General features: G+C 29.3%; 2 protein-coding genes across 3 annotated transcripts; both read right to left on the bottom strand.

Moving 5' to 3' along the window:
• Positions 1–1,113: 1,113 nt before the first annotated feature.
• Positions 1,114–3,488, bottom strand: LOC107001808 (LIM domain-containing protein PLIM2b-like). Its single transcript, XM_015199770.2, has 5 exons — positions 3,183–3,488; positions 2,592–2,691; positions 2,463–2,491; positions 2,242–2,331; positions 1,114–1,556 (listed from the first exon to the last, which is right to left on the bottom strand). The coding sequence occupies exons 1-5, from the start codon at positions 3,315–3,317 to the stop codon at positions 1,272–1,274; spliced, it is 639 nt and encodes a 212-aa protein (XP_015055256.1). The 5' UTR covers positions 3,318–3,488; the 3' UTR covers positions 1,114–1,271.
• Positions 3,489–4,061: 573 nt separating this feature from the next.
• On the bottom strand, positions 4,062–5,871 carry LOC107032590 (premnaspirodiene oxygenase-like). Of its 2 annotated transcripts, XM_015234189.2 has the most exons (3): positions 5,364–5,869; positions 4,966–5,231; positions 4,062–4,871 (listed from the first exon to the last, which is right to left on the bottom strand). In XM_015234189.2, the coding sequence occupies exons 1-3, from the start codon at positions 5,797–5,799 to the stop codon at positions 4,236–4,238; spliced, it is 1,338 nt and encodes a 445-aa protein (XP_015089675.1). In that variant the 5' UTR covers positions 5,800–5,869; the 3' UTR covers positions 4,062–4,235. The 2 variants fall into 2 exon arrangements, with proteins under 2 accessions (XP_015089675.1, XP_015089674.1); XM_015234188.1 differs by having other exon boundaries at positions 4,966–5,871.
• Between the last annotated feature and the right edge of the window lie 9,911 nt (positions 5,872–15,782).

The following is a 15,782-nucleotide window of genomic DNA, read 5'->3' as shown; positions in this document are numbered from 1 at the left end:
ATGACCTTTATAGTCAAGCGTACCGGCATAAATCTAAATTGCTCCATCTTTTGCACCACTCTCTCTCATGCCTTCATAGTCAGTGGCGGAGCTAGAGTTTTATCTAAGGGGTGTCACAATATAAAGAAGTAAAATCGTGTAGAAGCTAAGAAGTGTCAATATGTACTATATATATATATATATATATATATATATATATATATATCTTTTATNGTCTATTGCGTAATCTTCTCTAATATTTTTTCTTTATTGTCCCAATTTTTAAGGAAAAAATTATAATATTTGTATCTAAAAAAAAATTTATTTAAAGGATTTGAAGAATGATTCTTCAAGAATTTAATTAGCTGATCAAATTAGTTTGTTATAAGATGAAAATGATGTACTAGAATTCAAATTATAAAGAAAGATGGTATATATATATATATATATATATATATATATATGTATATATAATATTTTTATTTCAGTTACACAATGTAATTTCTCGACGAAGGGGTGTCGGTCAGCACCCCTTAACCACATGTGTGGCTTAACAACTTGATACCCTATAGTTATTGCAGATTTGAATGTCATCTTGTTCTTGTACATTGGAATCATCATACTCCATGTTTATGCTTCAAGCAACTTTGTTGTCTTGAAAACAATATTAAACAACTCAGTCAACCACTCTATATTTTCCCCCACCTAAGCTTTTCTCTATGTACTCTACCCCTTCACAACCTATGAAGAGCACATCTAACCTCCCCACGTTTGTACGCCTATGGTAACAATCATTATGACACCTCTCTAAGTGTTTCGAATCCCTATACAATATCTTTGCCCCCTCTTTATTCAAAAGTTAATGCATACTTAACTCTCCCAACTTGCACATAGTTTTTTTTACTTGCCTTTTTATTGCAGCCATCCTTTTACACTCTTTATCTATCATTTTTAGCAGTGTAATCGACTTTTTGTACTATCAATATATAAAAGTTAAACACAAAGATAGAAGGATGTATACACATAAGTTGAAATTGGTATTATCTAATATGATCAAATTTTTATAGTGCATATTTCTCTTTAACGTGTTTACAAGCTCAAAATTAAAAGAAAGGTAAAGTGAAGAATAAAAGATTCAGGAAAGTAATTTGATTACAATTAAGAGGGTTTATCTATTAATCACAAAAAGAAAAGGAAAAGCTTTATTTACTGACCAGAAACATACAAACAAATTTGGATTATTTTTAATTATAATAAAAAAATTAATTGATCATTAATCCAATATCTTAGGGCTATTCTTGTGACTCTTCCTCATGAGGTTCCTTTTCTGGTTGCTCATCTGTTGTTGTAGCCTCATCTTCAACTACTTCAATAGCTGCTGCTTGATCAGCATTCTTCTTATTATTTGCAGCTTCAAGAACATGTTGATATGTGCCTTTCTCCATGAAAAGTTGTGCAAAATGATGTTTGCAATAGAGGATTCCATCAAGTGATGCATATGTTGCATGTGTAAGTGGACATCCTCCATGAGCACATTTGAAACATGATTTGTGGAATGATTCTCCCTCCATTGTCACCTATAACATAAATTTCAATATCCATCTTATCACACTATACATCCCCCCCCCCCCCATAATCTTGGACCATTGGTGTCTGGTACGACGAAAGTCAAAAAGCTATTTTTTATGTTGAGGTCATTTTTCTGGTGTTTAGTCACCAAAACATATTTTTGAAGGAAAATAATTTTCATCAAAATGGGAAAAATGACTTTTTTGACATTAAATACAAGCTTTATAATATGGGCTTAATAGGACTCAATATCTTTTGCCCTATTCCTATATATGTAGCTTAAAAATCAACCAAGTGTATATACAAAAATAAAATTCAAAATTAATACATGAGGTTACTATCCTATAAATTTACAATCTATAAAATTTAAATTCTGAATCTCTTGCCCTTATTTATAGAAAGAATTATTTTTCCTACAATTATTTAACACATAACTTTATACTATCTATCCAAACTAACACTTAGACATTTTTATTAATCTTAGTTACTAAAAAATTTCATAAAAACATTCTTCAATTTATACTATCATCGACTTTTAATGACGGATAATATTCTTTACTCACCAACAAAACACCAAAATATATTTTACAAAAAAACGTCTTCACATAAAATGATTTCCGTCATACCAAAACACATGAATAACTAGTGAAGGGGCTTATTATTTTTTTTTAAAAAAAAATTAATTAATCTAACCTTTTCAAGTGGATAGACAGTTTTGGTGCATGCTGCACATTTGTCTTGGGTTCCAGAAAACATGGCAGAGAGTTTGCTTGGAGTCCTTGCCTGCACAAAATTTTACAGATTAATTAGGATGGACTAAAGAAACATAAAATATAATTTTTTTGAATTTTCAAATTTCACTAAAGAATATATAAAACTTGATGAAAATGTACTTAATTACAAGCATAACGTACCAATGCATTTTCCTTGTCAGGCTTAGGTGCTGAAATGTTAATTAAAAGGACAAAATAATTAGTAAAAATGAATTTAAAAAATTAATTGGTATGTATTATATAAGTTGTAATATGAAAAGTATGTCTCACAAGTCTGAAAGTTCTTGCTAAAATTTCCACATTCCTTAAAAAGTTGTTCAAAATGCGTCTTGCAATAGAGGACTCCATCCATGGAGGAGTAGTTGCTCATCTACATCATATTATATTAAATGTCATATTATTATCCCATGATCATAATATGAAATTAAAAAAATGTTGATAATCTCACGATCTATTAAACAACAATTTAAATTATCTAGCGAAAGTCTGAATAGACAAGGAGGATTGAGGTAGATTGACCCCTAATATAAAACTACTCATAAGTATGACATGCTTAAATGGAGTGACATAGATAGTAAAGATTCGTATAATTAATTCTGATATTTAGTTGTATGAAATTGAGGCGTGGAATTCGTTGTTGTTGATTTGATATGAGGAAGAACGATATCTGGTTAACCATTTGGTGGTTTCTTGAGATGAAAAGGACAAACTTCTTTTACTTGAAAAGTGGATGTGGCATGTTGCAACAGTAATCACGCCTCAATTTCAAGTAAATTACGATTTATTTTAATGAATTCTCACTGTTCATGTTGCAACAATTACATATATATTAAAAGAAAGGACAACAAAAGATGAACCAACCACAAGAGTTCCTTTGCAATGTGTACATTTGAAGCAAGATTTATGATAAGTTATTCCATCAGCAGACAACAAATCAACAAAGTAAACAGTCTTATCACAAGCTTTGCATTTATCCAATGTTCCTGTGAATGACATTTTTTTAAAATTTTTCTTTTATTGTCTTCTTTGCTTTTGTTTCAATCTCAATAACTTTTTTTCTTTTCAGAGTTAGAAATGGCAGAGGGAAAAATAAGTTCCACAAAAAATGCTCTTCTGCCCAATGTTTTTTGGTTATTGAGATTAAACAAACAAGAAAGAAAAGCTTGTGTAATAGAGAAATTCATTAACTTTTCCAATGGAAAATAATTAGTTGAATTTTGCTATATCAACCGATAATTTTCGGACACGTGATTGGGAGATCAAAATATTAGGAGATACAATTTACCTCTCATTCTCTTGAATTTGAGTGAAATTAGGACCTTTCTTTGAATCTTTCCCTTTGTTACAACATTGTAATTTAATCCATTTTAGGTAGTTAGCTAGGTTAGTTCAAACTTGGTAATTCTCTGTCCTTTCGTTAAAAGAATAAATAAAAAGAGGACTATATGTCATTTTTCTAATAAATAATGAGCCTGTTTGACTTAACTGAATTAAACAACTGAAGAATCAAAACCTAAGATTAAAAAGTTATCAATATAAAACCTTACTTTGACTTCCTGGCTCGTCCAACCTAGCAACATTCATGAGTAAAATTTGGGGTAATATTTTCTCATTTTTATGAAATAAATCAAGATTTTGAAATATATCCTCCACATAGATATTAATTAGATCAATTTTCACCATTTGAATATATGATACACTAACAATTAAACAAAAACTAGAGATATTTGGCAAAGAACATTAGGGAGAAACAGTAGGTAGTGATCACCCCTTTATTACTAAAATTTTCCAAATGAGATAAGCCCCTAAGTCCAACGACGGATACAAAGAGCAATCAAAGAGAAGATTGAAGAAAATATAACGCACATACAAGTTATTATAGCAATTCCTTCTTTTCCTAGACTAGAAAACGATTCAATTTATATTCTGATAATCACTCGTATTCCCACAAGGAATTCCAATTACATGCAAGTTGGTCTTCTTCCTTACTGTTTCACCAAAAGCCTCTGTCATGTCAAGGTTATTTGGTTCAATTCCATTTGGTAGTTTCCAATCAAAATGCAACAAAAGCTGAGCAAGTGGAAGTTCAAGATTTGAAATTCCAAACAAAATACCAGGACATGCTCTCCTTCCAGCACCAAATGGTATGAACTCAAAGTTATTCCCTTTGAAATCGAGTGTTGAATTCCGATGTCTTTCTGGTTCAAAGCATTCAGCATTTTCCCAGTATTTCGGATCCCTGCATATTGCCCATGCATTAACCATTAACCTTGTATTGGCCTGTATCTCATATCCGCCAAGTTCACATCTTTCTCTAGCTACTCTTGGTACTAACAAAGGCACAGGCGCGTGCAATCTCAATGTTTCTTTGATAACTAATTTTAAGTAGTCCAGTTGCTGCACTTCAGACTCTGTCATCATACTTTTTCCTTTGAATGTTTTTCTCACTTCGGCCTGCGCTTGCTCCATTACATGTGGATTCTTCATCAGTTCTGCCATTGCCCACTCTAAGGCTGTCGATGATGTGTCAGTCCCCGCAATAAATGTTTCCTGACAATGCAATTATAGTTAGATTAGTTGATCGCGTAAATAGTTCTTTTGTATATAAAAGTTAAACTCAAGTCCTAAGCTTTCTAAAACATACAAGAATGACAGCTTTGATTGTGTCAGTTGTGATAGGAACATCAAGGTCACTACTTTCTTGAACTCTCAATAGTACATCTACAAGATCTTCCTTGTGCATCTTGTCCTTATGATTGATTGTTACTTTCCTTGCAGCTTTATGCTCTTGGAGAACGCTTTCTAAAATCTTGTCGATTTGGTGATGTATTTTCTCCATTGCAGCCTTTGCACCAGTTAGAGGATGGAGAAATTTGAGTGAAGGGAATGTGTCTGGCAAGTCAAATCCACCTGCAAGATCAACTATTTTCCTCAAGGTACCGATAAATTCATCTTGATTCTCTAGTTTCCTACCAAATGCCGCTCTGGCAATTATGTTGTTTGTCAAAGTAAATATCATTTGACTTAGATTGATGGTAGTACCAGAAGGATTCGAGGAAATCGTCTTGATGAGATCCTCCACTTCCTCTTGTCTTATCGACTCAAATGACTGTACGCGTTTGACATTTAGTAGCTCTGCAACACATATTTTTCTAAGTTGTCTCCAATGATCACCATAAGGCGAAAATGTAATCTGAGTGCTATTGTATCCAATTATATCTGCAACAAGTATTTTCGGCCTATCTGCAAAAACAAGATCATGTGTTTTCATAACTTCTTTCGCTGCTTCAGCTGAGGATACAATAACAGTAGGAACTTCACCAAATCTTAGGTGCATAATCGGTCCGTATTCATTAGCCATGTCTCTCAAAGTATGATGAGGGAGTGATCCCATTAACTGATGCAAGTTCCCAATAAGAGGAAGTTTTCGTGGACCGGGGGGTAAATTTGACCCTTTTCCTCTCTTGGATTCACTCATAAGCTTAATAGCTATGAGTAGAAAGAGTAGAAAGCTAAGAAATATAGAGAATTGGGAGAATAAAAGCTCCATTTAGTTATGTGAATACTACTTTTACAATGTTAAGCTTTATAGAAAAGTTTCAAGAATTAAATAATATCTCAAATTCTTGTTCTCTAGTGTGCAAGTTGTTATTGTTATCATCATTGAAATTGTTAGTGCAGATCTCTATTCCTTTATCTTGATGAGAGTATCAAATTGATCAATCATACAGTTTTGGACTTTACCTTCTTAAATCTTAAAAAATATATATCTTCATGTAACATTATTTTGTCTTTATATCAATCATATATAATCTTAGTCATGCCTCTATAGACAGGATCATAGTCTGGATGAGTCTTGTAACATAGTAAGACATGTGATATGCATTTACCATACATAACCATAGTTTCTACAACTGTATTTTTATATTTGTATTCTGCCAATTGATTCTATAAAATATTTATGAAATTTAAAATATTTTAAAAAATAACTTTTTTTTGAGTTTATATGTTATACATAGTTATAATAAAGAAATTGTTTTATTAGGTACTAAAAGCTTACAAAATAACAAATAAAATTATTGAAATTTAGTAAAAATTGAACATGGTCGTTACCTAACCCGTTTTGACTGACTCAACTTATTTTAATCCAAATAGATTTGGATTATATTAATTTGGATTGAATCTCGATATATTTTAACCCGCCTAAATTTAACTCAACCCGCTCAATTGTTACCTTTATTTATACATTTCTAACAATGTTATCAAACATGATGATGGGTCATATGCTCTCCCCCTCATCCTTCCCAAAGCAATGAATGATGAAAGATTCTAATATTTGATATCACATTACTCAATGTTAGCAAATACTAGTCATATTTTATTATTTGGAAATGTGATAACGATAGAGTATGTTCGAATTGCGTTCTCAAAATAAAAAATAAAAACATATGTTCCATCCGTGTCTGTAGCAATAATTATCATGGAGGCCCCTTTCTACTAAAATAAAATAATTAAACATTGTCATATTGTAAAGATAAAGACAAAAATAATAAAGTAACAAATTTATATTTGATTTTAATAATTTGTTGGGGTTATAATTTTTATGCTATTTTAAATAAATTGGGGCTATTCAAAATTGAATTAAAATAGATAAATTAAATTGAAAAAAATTATTGATTTATCGGTAATTAATTATTGATTTGATAATTTTGATAACGGTTTTGATTTTTTTTATAATCGAATTATTTTTCTTAACACTTTAAGTTTTTAAGGTTAACTGATAACCCAATAGTAATTAATAAATTTATATCATTCGGTATATAAATTTCTTGACTTAGGATTAATTTCATATTTTTGTTTATGTCAGTCTCAAACTTTCGATTATTCTACAATGTTTAATGTTGTTTATTAGCAAGATACAATCTATCACTCATGTGCATGGTGGTCACCATGTTTCTAAGTGATTTTCAATCATTTATTTTTGTGTCAAATCTTAATGATCAAACTGATAAGTCAATTTCTTAATGATTCTTAATACTTTAGCACTAGAAAGACAAAATAAAACAAGATATGAGTTATAAAAAGCTTATACGAAGAAACAAATAAACAAATAACAAAAGAGGAAAGGGTTCAAAATATATTCAAACTTTGATCGAAATTGTTGAACAATCTCAAACTTTATTTAATAGTGTATTTTAAAGATATATAGGTGTCATGTTGACATCATAAATATTGCATCATTATAAATATTAACTTGTCCAATTGGACACTTATATATTTTTAAAATACACTATTAAATAGTGCATGAGGGGTAATAGGTCTTGCCCGAAGTTTGGGGTTATTACAACAATTTCGGTCAAACTTCCAATATATTTCAGCTATTTGTACTCCCTCTATTTGTCAATTATACTATTTTGTTATGTCCAACAATATTCGTCCACTTTATGAAATTAATGGATAATTTTATACTTAGTTCTTAATTTACCCTTATCAAAATTATAGTAATTTCTATATTACATTTTTCAATATAGTAATTTCTATATTACATTTTTCAATACATTATATTTATTATATTCAAAGGATGATATAGTAAAATTACCCTTCTATTTATAGATTCTTAAGAAATATACAAACTCAATAGTGGACAAGTATTGTTGGACAAATGGAGTATTAACTTGCCATATTATTTGAGAAGTAATAAATAATTATTGATATTAATGTATTATTTCTCAAATGGATTGAGTAACAAATATGAAAATCTTTTCTAAAAAATACATAAGATACTATAAACAACAATTTAAATATTTGAAAGTCATATAAAACTTGATTACATTTCCAATCTTTATGTGTGTCACATAAACTGAGACAAAGGAATTAATATATTATTTAAAATTATGAAAATATTATAAGTAACAACAATTAACAATTGTAAAACATTGATTGGCTCTCCAAATTTTATCGATATTACATAAATTAGGACACGAAAATAACATATATTTGGGTATGTGTAGGCACAGGCTCATATATCTTGTATTCATAATAATACACTACATATAGAAGTTCAACTTTAGTCACTTGTATACGTATATAAATGAGATAAATATTGAAAACACTCTTAAGCTTGTAGTAAATTATTAATTTAGTCCTCCAACTATTAATAACCTTAAAAACATCTCTCTACTTGATAAAGTGAATTTAAAACACTTCTTTTATGTAGAATTTTCTATTGACGTGGTGCGTACACATAGATATATGCAATAGAGTTTTTTTTTAAGAACATTAAAATAATTAATTGTTTAGAATTTAGCAATTTAAGAAGATAAAAAAACTTTATTTTTCCTTTTTAAATACATATTTTTTCTTATCACCCTAACTTTATCCTCTATCCTGTACCCCTAGAGCCTCACACCTCACTACCCACTCACTCAGTAAAAAAAATTTATTAAACCTTTTTTTGGAAGTAAAGAGAGTGAGAAAAGAAAAAAAATATTTTATTTTAAAAGTAACTTTCTAGGGAGGGTGTCGGGATACACGGTGGTATTGTATAAAAAAAATTTTGAAAAAGAAAACTTTTTTAAAAACTTGAGGTGTGACTGGGTAGGGGTGGGTGGTAGGTTTGGGGTACCTGGGTAGAGGATGAGGTGATGTAAGAAAAAAAATTATTAATGGATATTTGTGCTTAGAATATGAAAATAAAAATAGTTATATTGTTGAAATATACCTTATAAGAGTCTTCATGTTGATTGTGTGTTATAAATACAGTATAAGAAATTTAATAACAAAGAAATGTAGAGAAAGAATAGTAATGTTTTTCTTTCAATCTTTCAATGCATGTATACAACTTCATACGATAAGTAGAATATGTATAAGGTAGGAGTGTGTTTGTAATCTTTCAAAGTCATGAAAGAAATCTTTTAAAGTCATGCTTAAATCTGTAAAAGTCATGAAGTGTGAATTTGCTACATGACATTCACATTTCAATATTTACAACATAACAATATTTAATGTCATAACATATGTAACAAATTACTGATAGAAGATAAAAGAATTCATTAAAATAGTTTACGCTTAAAAGAATTATTTTAAGACTAATTTGTTTTTTAAATCATAATATATGTACACTGTTATAAAATACTGCCTCCATTTAAAAAAGAATGACCTCCTTTCCTTTTTAGTCTGCTTCAAAAAGAATATTTTTTTTGTAACATTTTAAAATAAGCTTTCCACGTGACATATTTAAGGCCACAGGATCAAAGGACAATTTTGTACATTTAACCTAACTTTAATTTAGGACCAAAAGATACAAAAATGTTCTTTATACTCTTAAACTCCTTGCCAAGTCTAATCAGGTCATTCTTTGTGAAACGGATGGAGTAACTAGCTGAACAAACTAATATTAATTATAAGAAGAATAAATAAAGAGAGAGCATAATATATATTAAAATTTTCTTACCTCTTGCTTTGTGAATGAAAACAATGGTTATTTATAGCTAAATAGAAATATATAAACTAACATTTGGCCATTGAGAAGTTATCTACTCGGCCAAGTGATGACACCTCAAAAGTTGGTGGCTCCACATGGCATCATTATTGTATGGTAAGTGATGACACTTAAAGGGTGACCCACATGACATCCATTTAGTTTTACAACACTCCAACTTGGATGTTCATGTTAAAGAAAAGTTGAAAAAACAAGAATTTACATAGATATTCAAAATATGCATTGCTTGCTGCCTCACTAAAAACCTTTCTAGGAAAACCAAGTGGGACAAAACCTAGATTAAGGGAAAAAAGAGTGCAGTACATATTTTACTCCCCCTGATTAAGACCACGATTCAGATGCTTAAGTCTGCACATTCCAATATTTTTCACCATCTTCTCGAGAGTTGAGACTGGTAAAAATTTGATGAATAAATCTGCTGGATTATCACTCGAACAAATTTGTTGTATATCAATATCACCATTTTTCTGAACTTTCTAAAACATACCAGAATGACAGCTTTGATTGTGTCAGTTGTGATAGGAACTTCAAGGTCACTACTTTCTTGAACTCTCAATAGTACATCTACAAGATCTTCCTTGTGCATCTTGTCCTTATGATTGATTGTTACTTTCCTTGCAGCTTTAAGCTCTAGGAGAACGCTTTCTAAAATCCTGTCGATTTGGTGATGTATTTTCTCCATTGCAGCCTTTGCACCAGTTAGAGGATGGAGAAATTTGAGTGAAGGGAATGTGTCTGGCAAGTCAAATCCACCTGCAAGATCAACTTTTTCTCAAGGTACCGATAAATTCATCTTGATTCTCGAGTTTCCTACCAAATGCTGCTCTGGTAATTATGTTGTTTGTCAAAGTGAATATCATTTGACTTAGATTGATGGTAGAAAGAATACAAATAATTAATTACAGAATAGAGAAAATCATAGAACAAAAAATTTCAAAAATGGAAAAACGATTTGAATTAAAAATCAGTTACGTTTTAGAGAGCAAATGTTGTCATTTTTTCCCCTTTTTTCTTTCGAGCATTTTTTTGCCCTCTATTCGTAAGAATTCCAAAAAAAAGAATTGCAAAAAATAATTTTGTCTTCCGAATAATTCAATTGATAATCTTCATAACTTCAACAAGTTGAATTCGGCATATTCTTGAAACCAATGTTTTCAAATTCACGACTATAATTTCATCAGTTCCATTAAATTCAAAAAAATTTGACATCAATTATTTTTATTTTTGTTGATTATTTTATTTGTTTGGATAATATATTCGTACATCAGGTCTTTGTGTTTTTGTTGATTATTTTGAATCAGTGAAATCTTTATATGATTTTATATTTTAGTTTTTTTTGGATGTTTTAAACCAGTGAAATCTTTGATGCAGAACGATTGAAAATTGTTTGATTATCTATAGTTTCGTAGTTGTTTTATTTTTGTTTCAATGCATACAATATTTTATATCACATAAGTTTAATGTAAGTAGTAACAATATGAGATATTCGTGTCCAATAAGTTCCTCATTGAAAGTGTATATTTTTTTAAGTTTGGCAGTTGTTCTTTCTTTTTTAAATATAGACACTGTTTTGTATACCAATAAATTCAACTATTAATTAAAATTCATAAAGAAATTTAGAACTGTATACTAAATATCTGTTGCCTTGTAGTAAATTTTGGATTCAATTAAATATTGGATTTAATTTAGTTGTTGTAGTTGAGCTAAAAGTTTGAAATAGTTTTATGTTAATACAGATCATTATTTATTTATACTGAAAATATATTTTTGGTGAAAACATAAAACATATAATAAGTTGTATTCAAACTAAATTCAGGATGTATCTCAATATTAGAGTTCGGAGCCAAAAGAGTAAAAAAATTATTAAAAATTCCAAAAGGACATATCAAATTTTTATTTAACCAAAACGCCAAAATCGCTCACAAAGTAGCGATTTTGTCTGCCAGAAAAGGCAAAATTGCTGTTGTAGCAGCGATTTCTTAAATTTGCTTCTTTTTTTTTTAAAAAAAATAATTTAAAACAAGTCGCTCTAGATGGAGCGATTTTCAAAATTAAATATTTTTTAATCATTTTTTTAATAAGTCGCTGAAAAGGCAGCGACTTACATTATTTTTTTTTTTGCAAATAACCATAGTATAAGCTCTGCCTCCTTCTCAAATATGAGTAATAAATAACAAGATCATTAGACTCTGCATTTAATCTTCTAGTGTTTGGTAACATTAATCTTTAACTCTACGAATGATAAATTTTGAAATCAAAGCTACTTGAAGAACAAAATGAAATTAATGAATGTTAAAACTAATCATAATACCTAGCGGAACCTATTGATGAGAATCTATTAGGCAGGTTAATCAGCTCTCAAATGGGGAGATTTGGAATATGATTTTAAATTATTTTTTTTAAATAAAGCAAAAAAAAAATTTAATGTAAGTCGCTGCCAATAAAAAAAATAATTAACAAAAATTTTAATTTTGAAAATCGCTCCATCTGGAGCGACTTGTTTTAATTTTTTTTTTTTAAAAAAAGCAAATTTAAGAAATCGGTGCTACAGCAGCGATTTTGCTTTTTCTGGCGGACAAAATCGCTATTTCGTGAGCGATTTTGCCGTTTTGGTTAAAAAAATTGATATGCCCTTTTGAAATTTTTGATAATTTTTTTACCTTTTTAGTTCCGGACTCCTCAATATTAGTTAGTATTCCAAACATCAGGATGCATTTCAATATGGTTTAGTATTTCAAACGCTAAATGAATACCAAATTAGTTTGTATTTCTCTTCTTATAATGTATTCATCACAATTTTATATATTAGTAGCAAAATACAATTTTGGTGAAAACATAACATATAATAAGATGTAATCAAAACAAATTTTGAATGTATTTTCAATTTTAGTTAGTATCCCAAACATCAGGATGTATTTCAATATCATATTGTATTCCAAACGCCAAATGAATATCAAATTAGTTTGTATTTCCCTTGTTATAATGTATTCATCACAATTTTATATATTAGTAGTAAAATACATTATTGGTGAAACATAAAACATATAATAAGTTATATTTAAACTAAATTCGACATGTATTTCAATATCATATTGTAAAAATGAATACCAAATTAGTTTGTGTTTCCCTTCTTATAATGTATTAATCACAATTTTATATATTAGTAATAAAATACATTTTTGGTGAAACATAAAACATATAATAAGTTGTATTCAAACTAAATTCAGCATGTATTCAATATCATTTTATATGCCAAACGTCAAATGTATACCAAATTAGTTTGTTATAATATATTTATCACAATTTTATATATTATATTTTCATCAAACTTATCTTGCTAATACTGTTATGATTAAAACTGCAGAGAATATATACATAAATATAAAAAATGTCTTACAAAAAAAAAATACAAAACATTAAAATTATGGGGGAAAAAAGTTCAACAATGTGATTTGAGAAAAAAAAATAGCTTTTAAAGTAATAGAAGTATAACTTCATAACTTTAGAAAACCAACCAGAATTCTTCTGGCCAAATGTCTTTTCCCTTACTACAACAAGGTTGCAATAGTGACTATAAAACACACAGCAAGGTTGCCACAACTACTTTATATCATCTTATAACAAGGTAAAAATATCAAAGCCCAAAAAAAATCTGCATAAATTAAACGAAATTACCAACAAAGAAATTCCTTGAATTAAAATAGAGATTTCATTGAATAATCTAACAGGACTTTGAATAATTTGTGCTTCTAATTGACCAAAAAAATTGAAGAAAGAGAAGTTGAAAACATGAAAGGTGGAAAAAATAAGATCCTTACTTGAGATACGAGAAAGGTGGAAAACATGTAAGATATGGAAAGAATTTTAATGGTTAGTTTTGTATTTGTTTTTTGGGAAAATGCACAAGTACTCTCCTCAATGTATGTCCGAAATTTCAGAGACACACTTATACTATACTAAAGTCCTATTACCCCTCTGAACTTATTTTATAAGTAATTTTCTACCCCTTTTCGGCCTACGTGGCACTAGCTTGAAAAAAAAAGTCAACCAGCGTTGGGCCCACAAGATAGTGTCACGTAGGCTGAAAAGGGCTAGAAAATTATTAATAAAATAAGTTCAGGGGGTAATAGGACCATAATATACTATAAGTGTGTCTCTGAGATTTCGCGCATAGGTTGAGATGGTACTTGTACATTATCTCTTGTTTTTTTTAATAGGTTATTGGTTAGAATTTGTCCAATGATGGACTGTTTTGATAAATAAAATTAATTTTAAATAATAAAATCTGAATATAAATTATTTTTGAAAATATTGTCATCTTGACATTTTAGATAAATATTTCAAACTGTTGTTGTTTTGACTAATTATGTTAAGTATTATGATTACATAGTTAATTTTCTCTTAATATTCTTACGTAGCTTCTTTTTATTTTATTCTTTAAATTCTAATGTGAAACTTTTGTTTGCACATAATCACACCATTTTATCTTGAGATAAAATATATGTTATCACCTTATGTGTAGGGGTGGTAAAATCAAACCCAATCCACCTGAAACCGATCCATTTATTTAAGTTTCGGTTGGCTATTGACCCGCCTATTTGTTAGCTAAATTTTTGAGAAAATCAAAATATATTTTGAAAAAGCTTCTTTTTTGAGTTTATATGTTATATATAGTTATAATAAAGAAATTTTTTATTAATACTAAAAGCTTATAAAATAACAAATAAAACTATTAAACTTAGTAAAAAATTGGACAGGTTGGATTTTAGTCTGTTACTTAACCTGTTTTGACTCAATCCATTTTTACCCAAAAAGATTTGGATCATGTTAAGTTGGATTGGGTCTTGATTCATTTTAACTCGCCTAAATTTAATTCAACGCGCTCAATTCACCCCTGCTCTCCCTTCATCCATCCCAAAGCAATGAATGACGAAAGATTCTAATATTAGTTGTCCTATTACTCATACAAGCTACCAGCCAAACCACGTTAGCAAATACTAGTCATATTTTATTAGGAAAATCTACCTAGCTACACATACTTAACTATCACCTATACATATTTTATCTCTACTTTAAAAATATTACAATAGAATATCAATTTTAAAAAATATATCATATTTTAAAAAAATTAAATCAGATACACATTCTTTTAAAAATGATAATGTATAATCATCTTAAAATTAATCTCCTCAATAAGTGTGAAACTAACAATTCAAATTAATTTTTTTTAGCCATTTCCCTCCCCCAATCCATATTGGGAAATTTCCCTTATCATATAGGGAAATTTAGCCTTAACCAACATAGAACATGTGAGCAACATGAAATCTGATGTTTTACCCCCACACCGAAAAGAGGTGTCCTACTTGCCTACGGTAGAACTAACATAATTAGCTTTTAGGTGGATTCACTAGCTAAAGACATATGTGGGCACATAGTTATGAGATAAGAAGATTGCTACTAGAAACCTAGAAATCTGGACTTTCTAACGTAAAAGGTTTCCATCTCATGAGATAACTTATTTTGGGAAGCTGGGCTTTCTAACGTAAAAGCTTCCATCTAATATTCATATCCACTTGGGGCTAAACATATGTCCCTTTAAGATTCATATTAAGTCTTTACTTAAGTTCATGTTCAAGTAAGAATACACTAGGCACTTAAACCAACACGGTATCCTAATAGCTCATGGATTGATTAGGTGAGAATGTCCTCTCAACCTTAGAACTATCAACATGTGAGTAAACCTTTTACTTTTTTTTAATAGTGTGTTCATGAGAATAGCCTTTCATTCAACACCACAATACTATCATACTCTTAAATATATCATACATAGTCATGTGTAAGGGTAAGGGGAGAAGGATCTTGCAATCAATACCACAACTACACAATAGTTATAGGATCATCACTATTTAAGTGAATCATGAGTTCATATGCAATCCTCATCAATCGTGTATTCCCTTCAA

This window comes from Solanum pennellii, chromosome 10 (assembly GCF_001406875.1).
Source record: "Solanum pennellii chromosome 10, SPENNV200".
NCBI lineage: Eukaryota > Viridiplantae > Streptophyta > Magnoliopsida > Solanales > Solanaceae > Solanum > Solanum pennellii.
Note: the sequence above shows the minus strand (reverse complement) of the source record. Positions and strands in the feature narration are given on the sequence as shown.